Here is a 13782-nt window from a genome sequence, read left to right on the forward strand (position 1 = left end):
GTTCACACAGGAGCAGTTATAGCCAGGGACGTCGAGGATAGGATGAAGCTCAAGGGAACTGAGTCAGTGCCTAGAGTCACACAGCTTGTCGGAGGTGCAGTGACCGCAAAGCCTGGGCCCATCTGCGTGCAGTCCGTGTACCTCTGGCGTATTCCAGATGTCACTCAAGCCCAGGAACGGCCCTGCTTGCATCCCATCATCACCATCAGAAGAAAGCAAAGTCACCTGGGATCCCTCACCATGGGCTGTCTCTTCCTGTGTTGTGCCTGGGGGTGCTTACTTAATATGACAAGTGTCCCTAGGAGGAAATACCCCGCTTGTCCTCCTCCTCACACACTGACAACCTTCTGGTAACCTGTAGGCCTCAGTTTCCCTGTCTTGCAGATGGGAGCTGTCCTGCCTTTGATCATTCATTCACTAGACTAGAGTTGTCTACACAGAAGCCACCCAAGCTTGGGTTGAGTAGAACTGGCTAATTTCGTAATCTCAGTCATGGTCTAGAAAAAATATTTAAGAATGAGTTGTCAAAGACAGGGTAGCAGCCTCCTGATGAAACCTCCGGGGTGGGTGAGAGGGTTTATTTAGCAAAGCAAGGACAGGAACTCTGTGTTCTAACCACCTCAGAGCCGTCACAGGCTGCTGGACAGAGGCTGTGATGTTTCCCTAGTAGATTGTGGATCCTTGGTTTATATCCGGGAACTACAGCACAGAGTTAACGTAGTAGGTAAGGATGCTTGTTCCCAGTCTGTGTGGGGTCTCCTGGAAGGCAAGCACCTCCCACTGCCACGCGAATAACTAAGAATAAGAAAACCAGTCATCTCCTCAAGGTCATCAGTCTGCCGTGTTTTAAAGTATGGAAGGCTAAATAGACGCTGGTTTAAAATCACCGAACACCTTCAGCCAGTCCTGGTGGTACAAGATTCTCATTCCAGCTAGTCTAGAGGTTGAGGCAGGAGGATTACAATCTTAAGGCTTACCCGATGACTTAGCAAGACCTTGTCAGCCATCTACATATGTATTCAAGTGTCCACAGATCAAAAGATGGGGGAAATACTTCTGCATAACCATATAAAGACTCTTTTCTCTTCCCCACAAAACACAGTATAACTATTCATGTTGTGTTAGATATTAGGAATAACAAGAGGTAATTTTTGTTTAGCTTTGGGGTTTTGGTGGTATTTGCGATGGAGTTTATTTTAGACTCGCTCTGTAGACCATTGGCCTAGAACTCAGGGATCCACCTGCCTCTGCCTCCCAATGGATGTACCACCATGTCCTGCTAGAAAGGTGATTTTGAAAGTATACAGGATGGTATGTGGAGGGTGCTCATAGGCTTATAAGCAAATACTGTACCATTTTATAGAAAAGATTGGAAGAACTGAGGGTTTGGGTACCCACAGGGAGTTCTAAAATCAATCCTCCAAGGATATTGAAGGACTATCTAATAATCAGCATCTTCCCTAACTCCCTTAAGAAAAATGAAATCGAGATTCCTTGTCCCACCCCCAATGCCAGCCCACCTGTATCTGTATCCTCCATCACCCACCTCCGTCCTGGGCCTCTGCACATGTCCAGGTATTCCAGGCCAGGACGGGAGTGGGGGGTCCTCTCAGACACTTCTCCAAACAGCCCTTTCTTGTCACCAGGGCTTCCACGTCAGTCTCTGTCTTAGTGACTTTTCTCATGGCTGTGACCAAGTGCCTAACAAGCCTGAGAGGAAGGGTTTATCTGTGCTCGTAATTTGAGGGTCAGTCCATCATGCTAAGGAAGTCATGACAACAAGGCACTATAGCAACTGTGTTTAGTCATCAGGCAGAGAAAGATGAATGCCGGTCAGTGCTTAACTCCCGTACTTCCTGAGGGCAGCCCCCCACCCCAGTCTGCTAAGATGTGAGTTCCTCTTTCCCAGCAAAGACCAGCATTGGCACACAGGGAGGAAACATAATAAACATCCCAGAGATACTCTCAAGCATGGGGTGAGGCAGCACTCTTGGGGCTCTGGACTTGACAGCTTTCTTTTCTCTTCCAGAGCCAATACAAGTTTGTGTGTGAAGCGATTCTTCGAGTGTATGAAGAAGGCTTAGTCCAGAGGCTGGATCCCAGTTAAGACAGCTGTGAAGCGGCCATTCCTCCATCCCTGGGGCAACTTCCTGAAGAAGGGGGCGCCCTTTTCCCTGGAGGCCCCCGGAGATGCTGGTCACTGTGGGAAGGGATGAGCTTATTGGAACTCGGGCACTTTAAATTCAAATTTCTGTGGAGAAGATACCTTGTACATAGGACCTGCTGACACAGATATGCATGCCGCTGTGACATCTTTGGGCCCAGAGAGAGAAGCCGCAGGGGATTTCCAACTGGGAACTGTGTTTCTCCCTCCAACATCACCGCTCCCCATCAGCCATCCTCAAGCAGTGAGAGGGGACGCCATCAGTACTGTTGACTCTCCTCTCGCCAGAAACCAATGTGGCTACTTGTGGTTGCTCAGGTGTTTTGTGTGTTGATCTGTGTGGGACTGACTCCAAGGGCCGAACTTCCTTGGCAATTGGTGGCCATTACCCCTGACACCAGGGGAAACTCAGATGAATGTACCATAGGCAGGGCACAAGGGACTCCAGGCTGGAGGATGAGCAGGGTCTATTCTGCCTTCCATCCCTCTGCCTCATCTCCACCCCTTCTGAGCTCGTGTTCCAAAGCACCCCATTCCCCGACCCCCGAATTCCTTTCTTCAGGATCACCCCCAGTGCCTGAACCGGTTTCGTAATGTATGTTCAGGTGGCTTCTCGGCTGAGACTGGGAAGTGGCCTCTGCCTAACGCCGAGTCTTAGCTTTAGAAGCAGGCGAGCCTCTGCTCACCCTTACTGTTACTCAGACGCTGTGACTGGAATCGCCGACTACTGAATCTCTATGTGGATTGCTGCTACTTCAAGCTCTCACACTTGAAACAAGACGATTTTCCTGGGGACGGGAGGGACGGGAAGCATCCAGATATCCAAATAGCATCCAGAATTTTTGAACCCTTCTGAGAAAAGAACTTGTAGTAAGTGACCATAAGAAACACTGCTTCTTGAGGGTGGCGTGTGTGTGCGTGTGTGATGGGTGACCTTTCTCAGGATTCCTGACTTGATTCAAATTACTGTTGAGTTTATGTAAAGAATGAATCTCTGTACAGAACAAATGTGTGCATTCATCCTTAGTTACAATGGTCTCCATTTCATTTCAAAGGAGAGAATCAGACTATCTGAATATAAACACAATTTGATGTTAATTTATTCTAAGTACTCTGGGATGTTGATTGTCCTCAAGAATTCTGCTTTTGTGAATACCATGGTTAAAAAAAAATTTTTTTTTAATTTTTGGCAGGATTGTAGCGAATTATTATTTAAGGAAAAATAAATTACATGTATGCTTTAAGGTGGTATTTTTAAATAGCAGTTTTTGTGTATTCAGAAGAATGTCAGCAGGTTTCTTAGTGGTACTTATGGGAAAGGGACACTTGGGTGTTATCGTGGAAGTGGGTGAAGCTACATTGATACTTACCAGGCCCTGAGCCAATTAAAGCAAGGTGTGTAGGGACTGTGCAGAGGAGCCCAGGTTTCTGAACGTTCTTTATGTTCTGAACATTCTTTAGCTGTAGGTTCAGCGCCTCCATCTACTTCCCTCCTGCCTGTCTTTTATCCACGCACATCTTACTGCTCAATGGTGTGAGTGGGAGGATGCAATTCCCAGTGCCCTATGTAATGAGAAACTGGGCTGGGTCTCTATTCCACTCGGGGCCAAGTTAGCCCTCCGCCTAGGAACCTGGGAGCTGTGTCCGTGCTTCCTTCTGCGTAAGATAATGAGATCCGATACTTGGAACTTGAAGGCAGAATGAGATCATACTATGGAAATTAATTTCCGGCCACTGGAATATTTAAGCGAGTGCTACTGAAGACTTAGGGAAGTTGACTTCTCTGTGGTTGACCCCAAAATGCACCAGAAATATGGAACCCAGTGAGTTTTCATAGGGCGGTGTTCCAGAGGGGAAACGTTCAGAAGACAGAGGAGTGATACCTTTCTTCAGCCTAGATTCTGAGAATACCCTCAGCAAAGCACCAAAAAGAGGAGGCGCAGAGAATGCTGGGTGCATTGCAGGGGAGTCAGGCTGCTCAGCAAACCACTGTTTGATTGAAATGTTTATCAACACCCTGTGTGCAAAGCCCTTGCAAAGACTCAGTGTCCTTGGAGATTGTTCTATGATTTTCTAGAAACCGGCTGTTGAATGTGGTCAGGAAGACGCTGCTGCTCCACTTACATAATCGTCCGGGAAGCTCGAGGAGGCTGCAGCTGGCCTCTCTGCCATTGTGTGGGGCCAGCAGTTCAGACACAGCAGACAGCGCCAGAAACAAAGTCCCTGGCATCCTGGGAAGGGCAAGACGAGAAGATAATAATCTCAAGGAGCAGGACCCCCAAGTGAACGGGGTCAGCATTACCAGTCACAAACCAAAGCTCTGAGCTCCCGTTCCCCTGCATCCTACACTTCCACAGCTGCTCTTAAGAAAACATGTTTCATCCCGAGAACTGCATCAGAATCAGGCTAAATATTTTGCCTGGGAGATTTGGCTGGATGTGAATGGAGAAGATATTTATAGCCCATATTCTAGCACCTTCTAGAAGATCATATCAGACGCCCCAATGTGCTGGCTTCATCCGGATGGGTCCCCTGCTGGCATCGCTCTCTAGAGCCCATACATGGTGAGAAATATTCAGAGAAGCTTGTTTAGGGGTAGGGAGACAGGGCGGCTGGATCTCAAACTTGTAGCGGTATTTTTAGTTTCCTCCCACGGTCATTGTTACCTAAATATGCTTTGAGACTAGTGTAGCTTCTCTTACAGCTGGGTTCCTGGTTGATCTCCCCCACCACCCATCCCCAGCCTTATAATTTTTCATTTGGGGGGGGCAGTGAGTACCCTCTTCATCCTCCCAAGGTAACTAAGAGGCAGTGTCCGCAGGAAAGGTTGTAAGAGACAGGGCCTAGTCCAGACCTGGGCTGACAGATGTTTCTCCCTCCAGCCTCAGTTAATTGTGTGTCCGTGTGTTTGCTTCTGTTGAAAGGGGCTGATGACCAGATGGACGAGATGAGCTCACAAGTAGATTTCAGGGACACGCTTTAACCTTAACCAATTCCGAAGAGCTGACCTAGAGAAACACACCCTGTTTTTTTGACTTGTCCCTAAGAGGTTGTCTCAGCCCTTGTCATTGTGGAATTGTGATGATAAAGCTCGCCACCCTCCTGGTTCTTGCCTGCCATCCTAGAGCAGGCCTAGTAAAGATGGCAGAGCCCTGGTGACCTCAGCCTGGGGAAAGCACACCTCGGAGACGGACACTAGCCCTGCCTCTGCCTTGCTAGCTCTCGTATCGCTGGAGCAACCAAAGGACTGTGCTAAGCCGTGTTTTGTAAAGTATCTTGGTCGATCAGCAATATGTTTTTCTGTAAACTCGGAATGTTTTTCATTCTGACTTATTGTCGGGGACTCTACTGAAAAACAGTTTGATCAATATAAAAGCACTCAGACTATGCAACACTGTTACTGTCTGTCCACAGCTTTATTGGTACGTCTGACTATGCAACACTGTTACTGTCTGTCCACAGTTTTATTGGTACGTCTGATTCCTGCCCCTGCCCCTGCCCCTGTCAACTCAAATGCTGTCTATCCATCTCACCCTCGCTTTGGTTGTGACTTCTCAGGCAGCATTTGGCCTTAACATTCACGTTGGGTGGCCGATTTTAGTCCAGAATTGTGTTCTGCTATTGTAGAAGCCTGCACGAAGCCCTACCCTTCCTCCTGCAGGGTTGCTGAGTGGTTCTGTGATCAACGGGCTCCCAGGCTCCCCCAACCTGCTCTCCCGTACTCAGGATGCAGCTTCTACCTTGACGTCCAGACACATTCAGGTGCCAGACAGCATAACAGGAAGGGGAAGAGAAAAGCAAGACATATGTCCTTAATCCCAGGCCATAGTTCTTTCAAGGGGGTAGTTTTAGTACCAAGAAACCATACGCTGGGCCTAGGGGTGTTCATAGCTTGCACAAAGCCCTGGGTTCAATCCAGGAAATAGAAGCAGGAGGACCAAGAGTTTGAGGTCCTTTCGTTACATATCAAGTTCAAGACCGCCTTGGACTACATGACATGAGACCCTAGTGAGATGGCACACGTCCTTCCTGTCGCTGATGGCCTCAGTTCTTTCACTTTCAATGGACCTTGTGAAAAGCGAAAAGGACCAACGTTCACGCTTCTGCATCCTGCCACCGTTTTCTCTGCTGCTGTGGCCTTATTATGTAGCCTTATCTTCAGGGTAGCACAGAAGCCAATTTCATCATGTGTATTTTTGCCATTGCTGACCCACCAAGTCCATTGAGCCCCTGGCACGTTTGTAGGTGTGGTTTGCAATGTAGTTTTTTACGTATCCAAAAGCCAAAGCAAAGGTGACTGGAGTAAAGTAGCTCACTTCTTACAAACTCGGGTCCTTGGAATTAAAATGGCTTGTGAGCCACCTAATACGGTATTGGGAACCAAACTCAGGCTCCCTTGAAAGAGCAGCAAATGCTCTTAATGTCTGAGCCATCTAAATGGCTGAGCCAGCCCTAAAATTCAGTTCCATTAACAGGGGAGAGGGGTGATTATATAGACACAGTTGGCAGCCTCCCCTGGAAACAACGGTCTCTTTCCATCCTCTACACCAACTTAGAAGAGTCACTTCTGGCCACAGCCAAACCCTGGCTGACCCAGGCCTTCTCAACCAGAGACAAGCACAGACAGGCCGTTGTAGGTGGCAGCAAAGGTCCCCAGAGAGATAGACCGTAGCAGAGGGGATGGAAGTAAGTTGGCATGGCTTAAACCTGTTTCTCAGGAAGGAGGGATGGCCAGTCTGCCCCATGGCTGGCAGGTGCTCAGAGGGAGAAGCTAACAACAGGACTGTTTCCGAATGGCAGCTGGATGGGATGGGTTCTGTTGAAATAGGAGCGGTGGAGCTGTGTCCCCAGCACCCCGGCCGCCTGGCTAGCTTATGCCCCGAAATAACAACACACAAACTGTATTCATTTAAGCACTGCTTGGCCCATTTCTGTCTAGCCTCTTCTCGGCTAACTCTCGCACCTGGACTAGCCCATTTCTAATAATGTGTGTAAGCACCCCAAGGTGCGCTTACCGGGAAGATTCTAGCCTACGTCCATCCTGGGTTGGAGCTTCATCGCGTGTGCCTCAGAGAGGAGCTATGGAGTCTGTCTGAGGAGTCTTACCTCACTTCCTCTTCCTCCCAGCATTCTGTTCTGTTTACTCCACCCACCTATGTTCTAACCAATAAAATGGGCCAAGCCAGTTTCTTTATTAGCCAATGACTTTCCTCCACCAGGGTTCCACAGACGGGAACTAGACACTGGGAAGAGAGGTGTTGTCCTTTGGATCTAAGTCTAAGTTAAGGCCATGTGGAGCTCCTCTCTGGAGCCTGTGCTAGCTAGCTATACATGAAATTCACTCTAGGTGATTCTTGTACCATTACTTAGATATCAATCCATTCAAATGGTGTTGGTTGCCAAATCTAGTGATTAGAATGCCCCTCTCATAGGGGTGGAGCGACGGCGCAGTGGTTAGAATCTCTAGATGCCCTTCCAGAGGACCTAGTTCGGTTCCCAGCTTCCAGTTTCAGGTGCCTCCCAACCTCCTTTAACTCATCTCCAGAGGTGCTGATGCCCCGCCTTTTCTCACACATGCTGCTCCTGCAGCGGGCCCAAGTTCTTTGGTTCTCAACTTCAGGGTATAGCCCACTGTTTCTGGGAAGTCAGGGCAGCAGGCGCTGGCGATGTTTCGTCTGCCGTCGGGGAAGAAAGAAGATCGATAAACACATGTATGCTGCCCTCAGTACTCACACCTTCTCATTCAGGATAGCACCCTCAACCCAGGTAACGAAGTCCCTCGTGTGTACCCCCACAGGTCAAACTAATCTAGACAATTCCTCACCCCGACTCCCCCAGTGTTTCTGCACAGTCTACAGTCAAGACCATCACACCATCTCACTGGGGAGATAGCTTCATATAGGAATTGGTCAGTCTGCTAGCTTCTCCTGTTCATCCTAGTTCTTTCTGGAGGCCCAGATTCTCTGACTTTCTTCTCCCCACCTCGCCTCTGGGTACCAGAGCTCTTAGAGGCTTCACAGGTGCTTGGGAGCAGGGCTCACCTGAGGCGGCGGTTGGGTTCTGAGCCTGGGTCCTGTTGTCCTCTGTTGGCCGACAGACTTGGCACATGAGCTTTCGCAGTTTTCTCTGATAATGTTCGGTCTCCAGTGTAGGTGCCCATACTTCCTCCCTCCGTGGGAGCGGAGATGCCCACTCTAGTCTTCTGTTTGTCCATAGTGCTAACTCATTTTCTTGTTCTTCGTCATCTAAATTGCACAGCTGATAAAATGGTAGAGAGGAGAGGAAACTTGGGATAAAATACACGTGGCATTGCCAGGAGGAAGCATAAAAGAGAGCAGCCTAGTGGAAGGGTAATGTCTGGAGCAGGGCAGCTGCTGGGCTATGTCCCCAGGATGACATCATTCTGGCCTAGCACCCTGGCCCTCTGGGAAGGAACTCTGGCCTTAGATTTCACTGAGACTGTAGAGAGAGGCCTGTCTGGCAAGCTGTGGAGGTGTGGAAATGAGGAGGAGATGATAGAGATCAAGGCCAGAAGTCAGGTTTCTGAACAAAACACACTACTTATAGCCACCATAAAACCCTCCTTCACATGAACAGGAAGACCTAGAGAAACCCTTTCTGAAGTAAGTACTAAATCCCTAGGTCTTCCACAGCCTGTTGCTTGTACCTAGTCTATGTTGTGGTTAATTATAATAGCTTGTAGGAGTTCTGCTTTTGACTTGGGTCAACCCTATCCAGAAGCGTAGAAGCTCAGAGGCCTAAGAGCTGGCCCTTTCTTACTTTGTACCACTCCTACACCAACCTCTCGTGTTCCTCCTAACTTACTCAAGCACATCATCCTCAGGTATGACCTCCCAGAGGGGTGTGTGTGTGTGTGTGTGTGTGTGTGTGCACATGCGTGCCTGCCTGCCTGCCTGTCCAACTGTGTGTACTTTTAAGCCTTTCTCATTTAGGAGAAAGCTTCTCCCTTCTACTTTCTTCACACTATCTAGAACAAAGAAAGATGTTCATAGCAAGCTGCTTTGCAAAGCCACGCCCCACCCCCCATGGAAACAACCTACCCATCCTCTAATTGGTGAGTTAGCAGATAAGACACAGTTAGTCTTCTCAGCTGCGGGTCATTACCTTCTCGTTAAGAGCGCTGGAATGCTGACACGTGTTTCACGGACTGACCTTAAAAACGTTATCAAGGGCTGGCAAGATGGCTCAGTGGGTAAGAGTGCTTGCTACCCAAACACGTGGATCTGAGTTCTAGTCCCCAGCACCCATGTAAAAAGCTAGGTGTGATAACCTCAGCTCTATGTGGGTACAGAGACAGGAGGACTATTGGACTTTCTGGCTGCCAGCCCAGCCCCAGGTTCAGTAAAAGACCTTGTCTCAAGGGACTATGGCAGAGACTAACACTTGACATCCTCCTCCCAGCCTCTGTCCGTAGATACACATGCATGAACACCACACAAGCAAAACTCAAAATTATTAATTATTTAAAAAATATTAGGTAAAAGAAGCCAGTCACAAAACGTCACATGGTTTGACTTATATAAGTTGTCCAGAATAAACAAATTCAAGGGCTGAAGAGATATCAGTGATTAAGGCATTTGCTGTTCTTCCAGAAGACCCAAGTTTGGGTTCCAACCTCCATGACAGGTGGTTCATACCACCTATCATCTCTAGGGAATCTAATGTCCTCTTCTGGCCTCTGAGGGCACGCATGCACACACATAGCATACATACAAACAGACACACACACATTTAACTGAAATTTTGTAACGTTAAAGTGTAAAAATAATTTTAAAAATATTAAGAAAAATGAAATTCACAGGGACAGAGAGTAGCATAGTGGTTGCCAAGGACAACAAAGTGCACGCCCATAACCAAGAATTCCACGGTTAAGGATCCGACCGACCCAAGAGAACAATTATAGGGTTTGACTTATGACACGAGGACAGTTCTTGCTTATCTTTAACTATGTGTTTGTGTGTATACACATGTGTGTGGGTTCCACGGGGACCAGAAGGGGACACCAGCAGTCATAAACTGCTGGACCCACCTCCACAGAGTATGGCTGGAAGACAGACACAGAGAATCTGATGCTTAGAATGAGGGAGGACTCTCCTAGAAGGTCTGAGTTCTAAGGACCCTGACCTTTGCTTTGTTCCTCTGTGAGCCCTGCATGGGCTACAACACCTTGGCATCCTGTCTTCATTGCATAAGACCCTGGAGAGTGCCCAGAAGCCTCTCCTCCAGCTACAAGAGTTACCCTGGTCTTGGCCGGTACTATTTGAATGCAAATTCTATTACCCCAAGGACAAGTGTTCAGAAGGGACAGATTTTCTTCATTCGGTGTCCCCCTTTGATTTACATTCCTATCGCAAATGTGGTTATGAATTAGATGAACACTTCAGTTTGGAGACTGAAGGTCAAATCTTCAAATGGCCCCTTTTATCCCAGCTCTCTTTGCAAGGTAGAGAAAGCTTGTGTTTGCCATTACTTTTAAGGATGCGTATTCTGGCTGATAGCCCACAGTGTCTCCTTGCCCCTGTCCTGTAAAGAATGTGACTGTGAATATCCTCAGGGTCTTCTCTGCTGTGTCTTCTTTCCTCACATCCACATGTCCCATGCCAGCCTGGCCACCCAGGTCCATGCCGCTGGTCCATGCCAGCTCAGATGCCTCCTTCTCTAGGAAGGCTTCTGCGCCTGCACTTTCTTCAGCTGAAGATCTCTGGGTATCTACACCAGCTCTCTCCCTCCTAGGAAGAGAATCATCTGTGCCCCCACCTCTGTCTCTCACACATGCGCAGTCGCGCACGCACGCACACACACGTACACACACGAGAATAAATGTCTACCAGACGCAGGTCAGTTCCTACATAGCAGAGGATGACCTTGAACTTCTGACCCTGCTGCCTCCACTCTTGGCTCGCTCCACCACGTCTAGTTTGGGCAGAATCAGCGATTGAAGCCAAGGTTTTCTAGCACGCTGAGCTCTAGCAACTCTATTAGTGGAGGTCGGCTCCAGCGCCATGATCTTTGTTTTCCGTGTTCCCGCTCCTGTCCCTGTTGGAAGACATTTTTTAAGAGCCACAGTAAGTGAAAGAACATGGTTTGTATAGCTGACCTCATTAGCATTCAGAGCGCCACAAAAACACAGGAAAGTCGTCAAGAGACTGAGAAAAAATATTTGCAGCCAATATGACAAATTATAATGAGTTTTTTTTTTTAAACTTAGACTTGGCAAGAACTGAAACTTGCGTTTTTGAAGCACAGTCAATGACAATTTCATGGAAAATATTTGGATTTAAAAAAGCTGCACAGCAGCGATATTAGACCAAAACTGTGTGGTGAGAGGCATTTGCTTTCTGTTTTGTTTTGCTGGTGAGATTGGGTCTCTCTACATAGCCCAGGCTAGCCTCAACGTGGTCCAGGTTAGCCAAAGCCTCACAATCCCTTTGCTTCATACCCCCCCAAGTACTAGGATTTGGGTCATGCCCTACCTGAGGGTTTGCATTTTGTTTCGAAGGTTTGTTATTTTACAGCTGACTTGCAGAACAAACAAGCGTTATGTGTATTAGCCAAAAGCAGAGCTTGGCAGAGCCAGGTTTGGGGGTGTATGCCTGTGGTCCTGGCTGCTTGGGAAGCTGAGGCAGGAGGATCACTTGAGCTTAGAGTTTGAGACAATCTTGGATAACATAGACTTCCTCTAAAAATCAAACAAATCACCTTTGTTGCTAAAACTCAGTATTGGGAAAGAAATGAAAGGGCGGGGCGATTGGAACATAAATTGGCACAACCTTCTGGAAGGGCAATCTATATTTTATTTTATTTTACTTTATTTATTTTTGGTTTTTCGAGACAGGATTTCTCTGTGTAGCCTTGGCTGTCCTGGAACTTGCTTTGTAGGCCAGGCTGCCTCTGCCTCCTGAGTGCTACTCAGGAGGTGTGCACTACTGTACCTGGTTGTATTTTATTCTTTTTTTTTTTTAGATTTATTTATTTGTTATGTACACAGTGTTTAGCCTCCATGTATGCCTGCAGGCCAGAAGAGGGCACAGATCTCATTACAGATGGTTGTGAGCCACCATGTGGTTGCTGGGAATTGAACTCAGGACCTCTGGAAGGGCAATTAGTGCTCTTAACCTCTGAGCCATCTCTCCAGCCCTATTTTATTCTTTTAATTGTTTGTTTTCAAGACAGAGTCTCACTATGCAACCCAAGCTGGCCTCGGAATTGAGGCAATTCTGCCTCCGCCTCCTTGGTGCTGAAGTTACAGAAATGTACACCCATCCAGTTTAGGAAGGCAAATTAAGAGTAATTACTAAGCACTTTTAAGATATTTTGCATTCCCTGGACCAACTTGTAGTCACTGATTCTAACAGCCAGAATAAAATGCAGGAAAGAATGTTTTTCTGGTGACTTATTCTCAATACCAAAGCAAAAACGACTCAGGAATAAAGCAAATTCGCAGTGACGGCGCACGTAGATTCTCAAGGCAGAGGCTTCAAAAGCACTGAAAAACAATATAAGAATTGATTATTAACTGAGGATTTTTAAATTTATTTATAAGGTTGTAGGTTGATAAATCATGATGTGGTCAAGTAGCAGAAGATTATGGAAGTCCTGAAAATATTACATAGGAAGAATAGTTAAGTCGAAAGAAAAGTGGTGACAACGTAAACTCTAGACTTTCAGAGCAGGAAGCTAGTGGCAGAGTCTAGGTTTGTACGTGTGTGCATCCGGGCCCAGTGGATTACAGCAATGCGTAATAGTGAAGGCATCTATGCTTACTCCTAACTCTAGAGGGAGAGGCAGTCTTTTGACACAGCCGCCAAGTGCTTGTGAGTGTGTACGTGGTTATATAGGGGGATATGCACGTGTATGCAGGGCAAAGGACCATCTCGGGTGGTTTTCCTCAGTCGCAGCCTTTTTGTTTTACTTTTTTGTTTTGTTTTGTTTTGTTTTTGATGCAGGGTCTGTGATGGTTTGAATAAAAATGTTCCCCATAGATTCGTGGGGAATGGCACTCTTAGGAGACGTGGCTTTGTTGAAGTGAATGTGGCCTTGTTGGAGGAAATGTGTCACTGGGGCTTTGAAGTTTCAGAAGCTTAAGCCTGGCCCGGTGGCTCTTCCTGCTGCCTGCTGATCCAGATGTGGAATTCTCAGCTACCTCTGCAGCACCATGTCTGCCTGCATGCACCATGCTCCCTGCCATCATGAGAATGGACGAACCTCTGAGTTGTAAGCTGTTTTCCTCATAAGAACGGCTGTGGTCATGGTGTCTCTTCTCAGCAATAGAAATCTAAGACAGGTGTCTCATGTCCCGCCTGTCTCCATCTCTGCTGCATGGGAATACTGGGTACAACTACATCTGGCCTTTTTTTTTTTTTAATATGGGTTCTGGAAATCTAACTCAGGTCTTTAAACTCACATGGCAAATGGCAAATGCTTTACCAACTGAGACATCTCCCAAGTTCTTTGCCAAGTTCTTGTTGTTTGTTTTATCACCAAGGGTAAAATCCCTTTTTCAAAGGTCTCTGTGTGACATATTTTAAATTGCAACGTATCCAGCTGACATCACTAACACACCTGACTTTGACCCAGCAGCTCAGCTACCGGGAACA

General features: G+C 47.3%; 1 protein-coding gene across 6 annotated transcripts in view; it reads left to right on the forward strand.

Annotated features, from left to right (window-relative positions):
* Positions 1-3408, forward strand: part of Ptpn3 (protein tyrosine phosphatase non-receptor type 3) — a 142914-nt gene extending 139506 nt beyond the window's left edge. For all 6 annotated transcript variants that reach the window (XM_050165068.1, XM_050165091.1, XM_050165082.1 and 3 more), the window contains one exon: positions 2030-3408. In XM_050165068.1, coding sequence (XP_050021025.1) covers positions 2030-2107 — 78 coding nt within the window. In that variant the 3' untranslated portion in view covers positions 2108-3408. The remainder of the gene's footprint in view (positions 1-2029) is intronic.
* Positions 3409-13782: the final 10374 nt, after the last annotated feature.

This window comes from Alexandromys fortis, unplaced genomic scaffold (genome assembly GCF_014885135.2).
Source record: "Alexandromys fortis isolate MF-2015 unplaced genomic scaffold, M_Fortis_MF-2015_v1.1 scaffold_18, whole genome shotgun sequence".
NCBI lineage: Eukaryota > Metazoa > Chordata > Mammalia > Rodentia > Cricetidae > Alexandromys > Alexandromys fortis.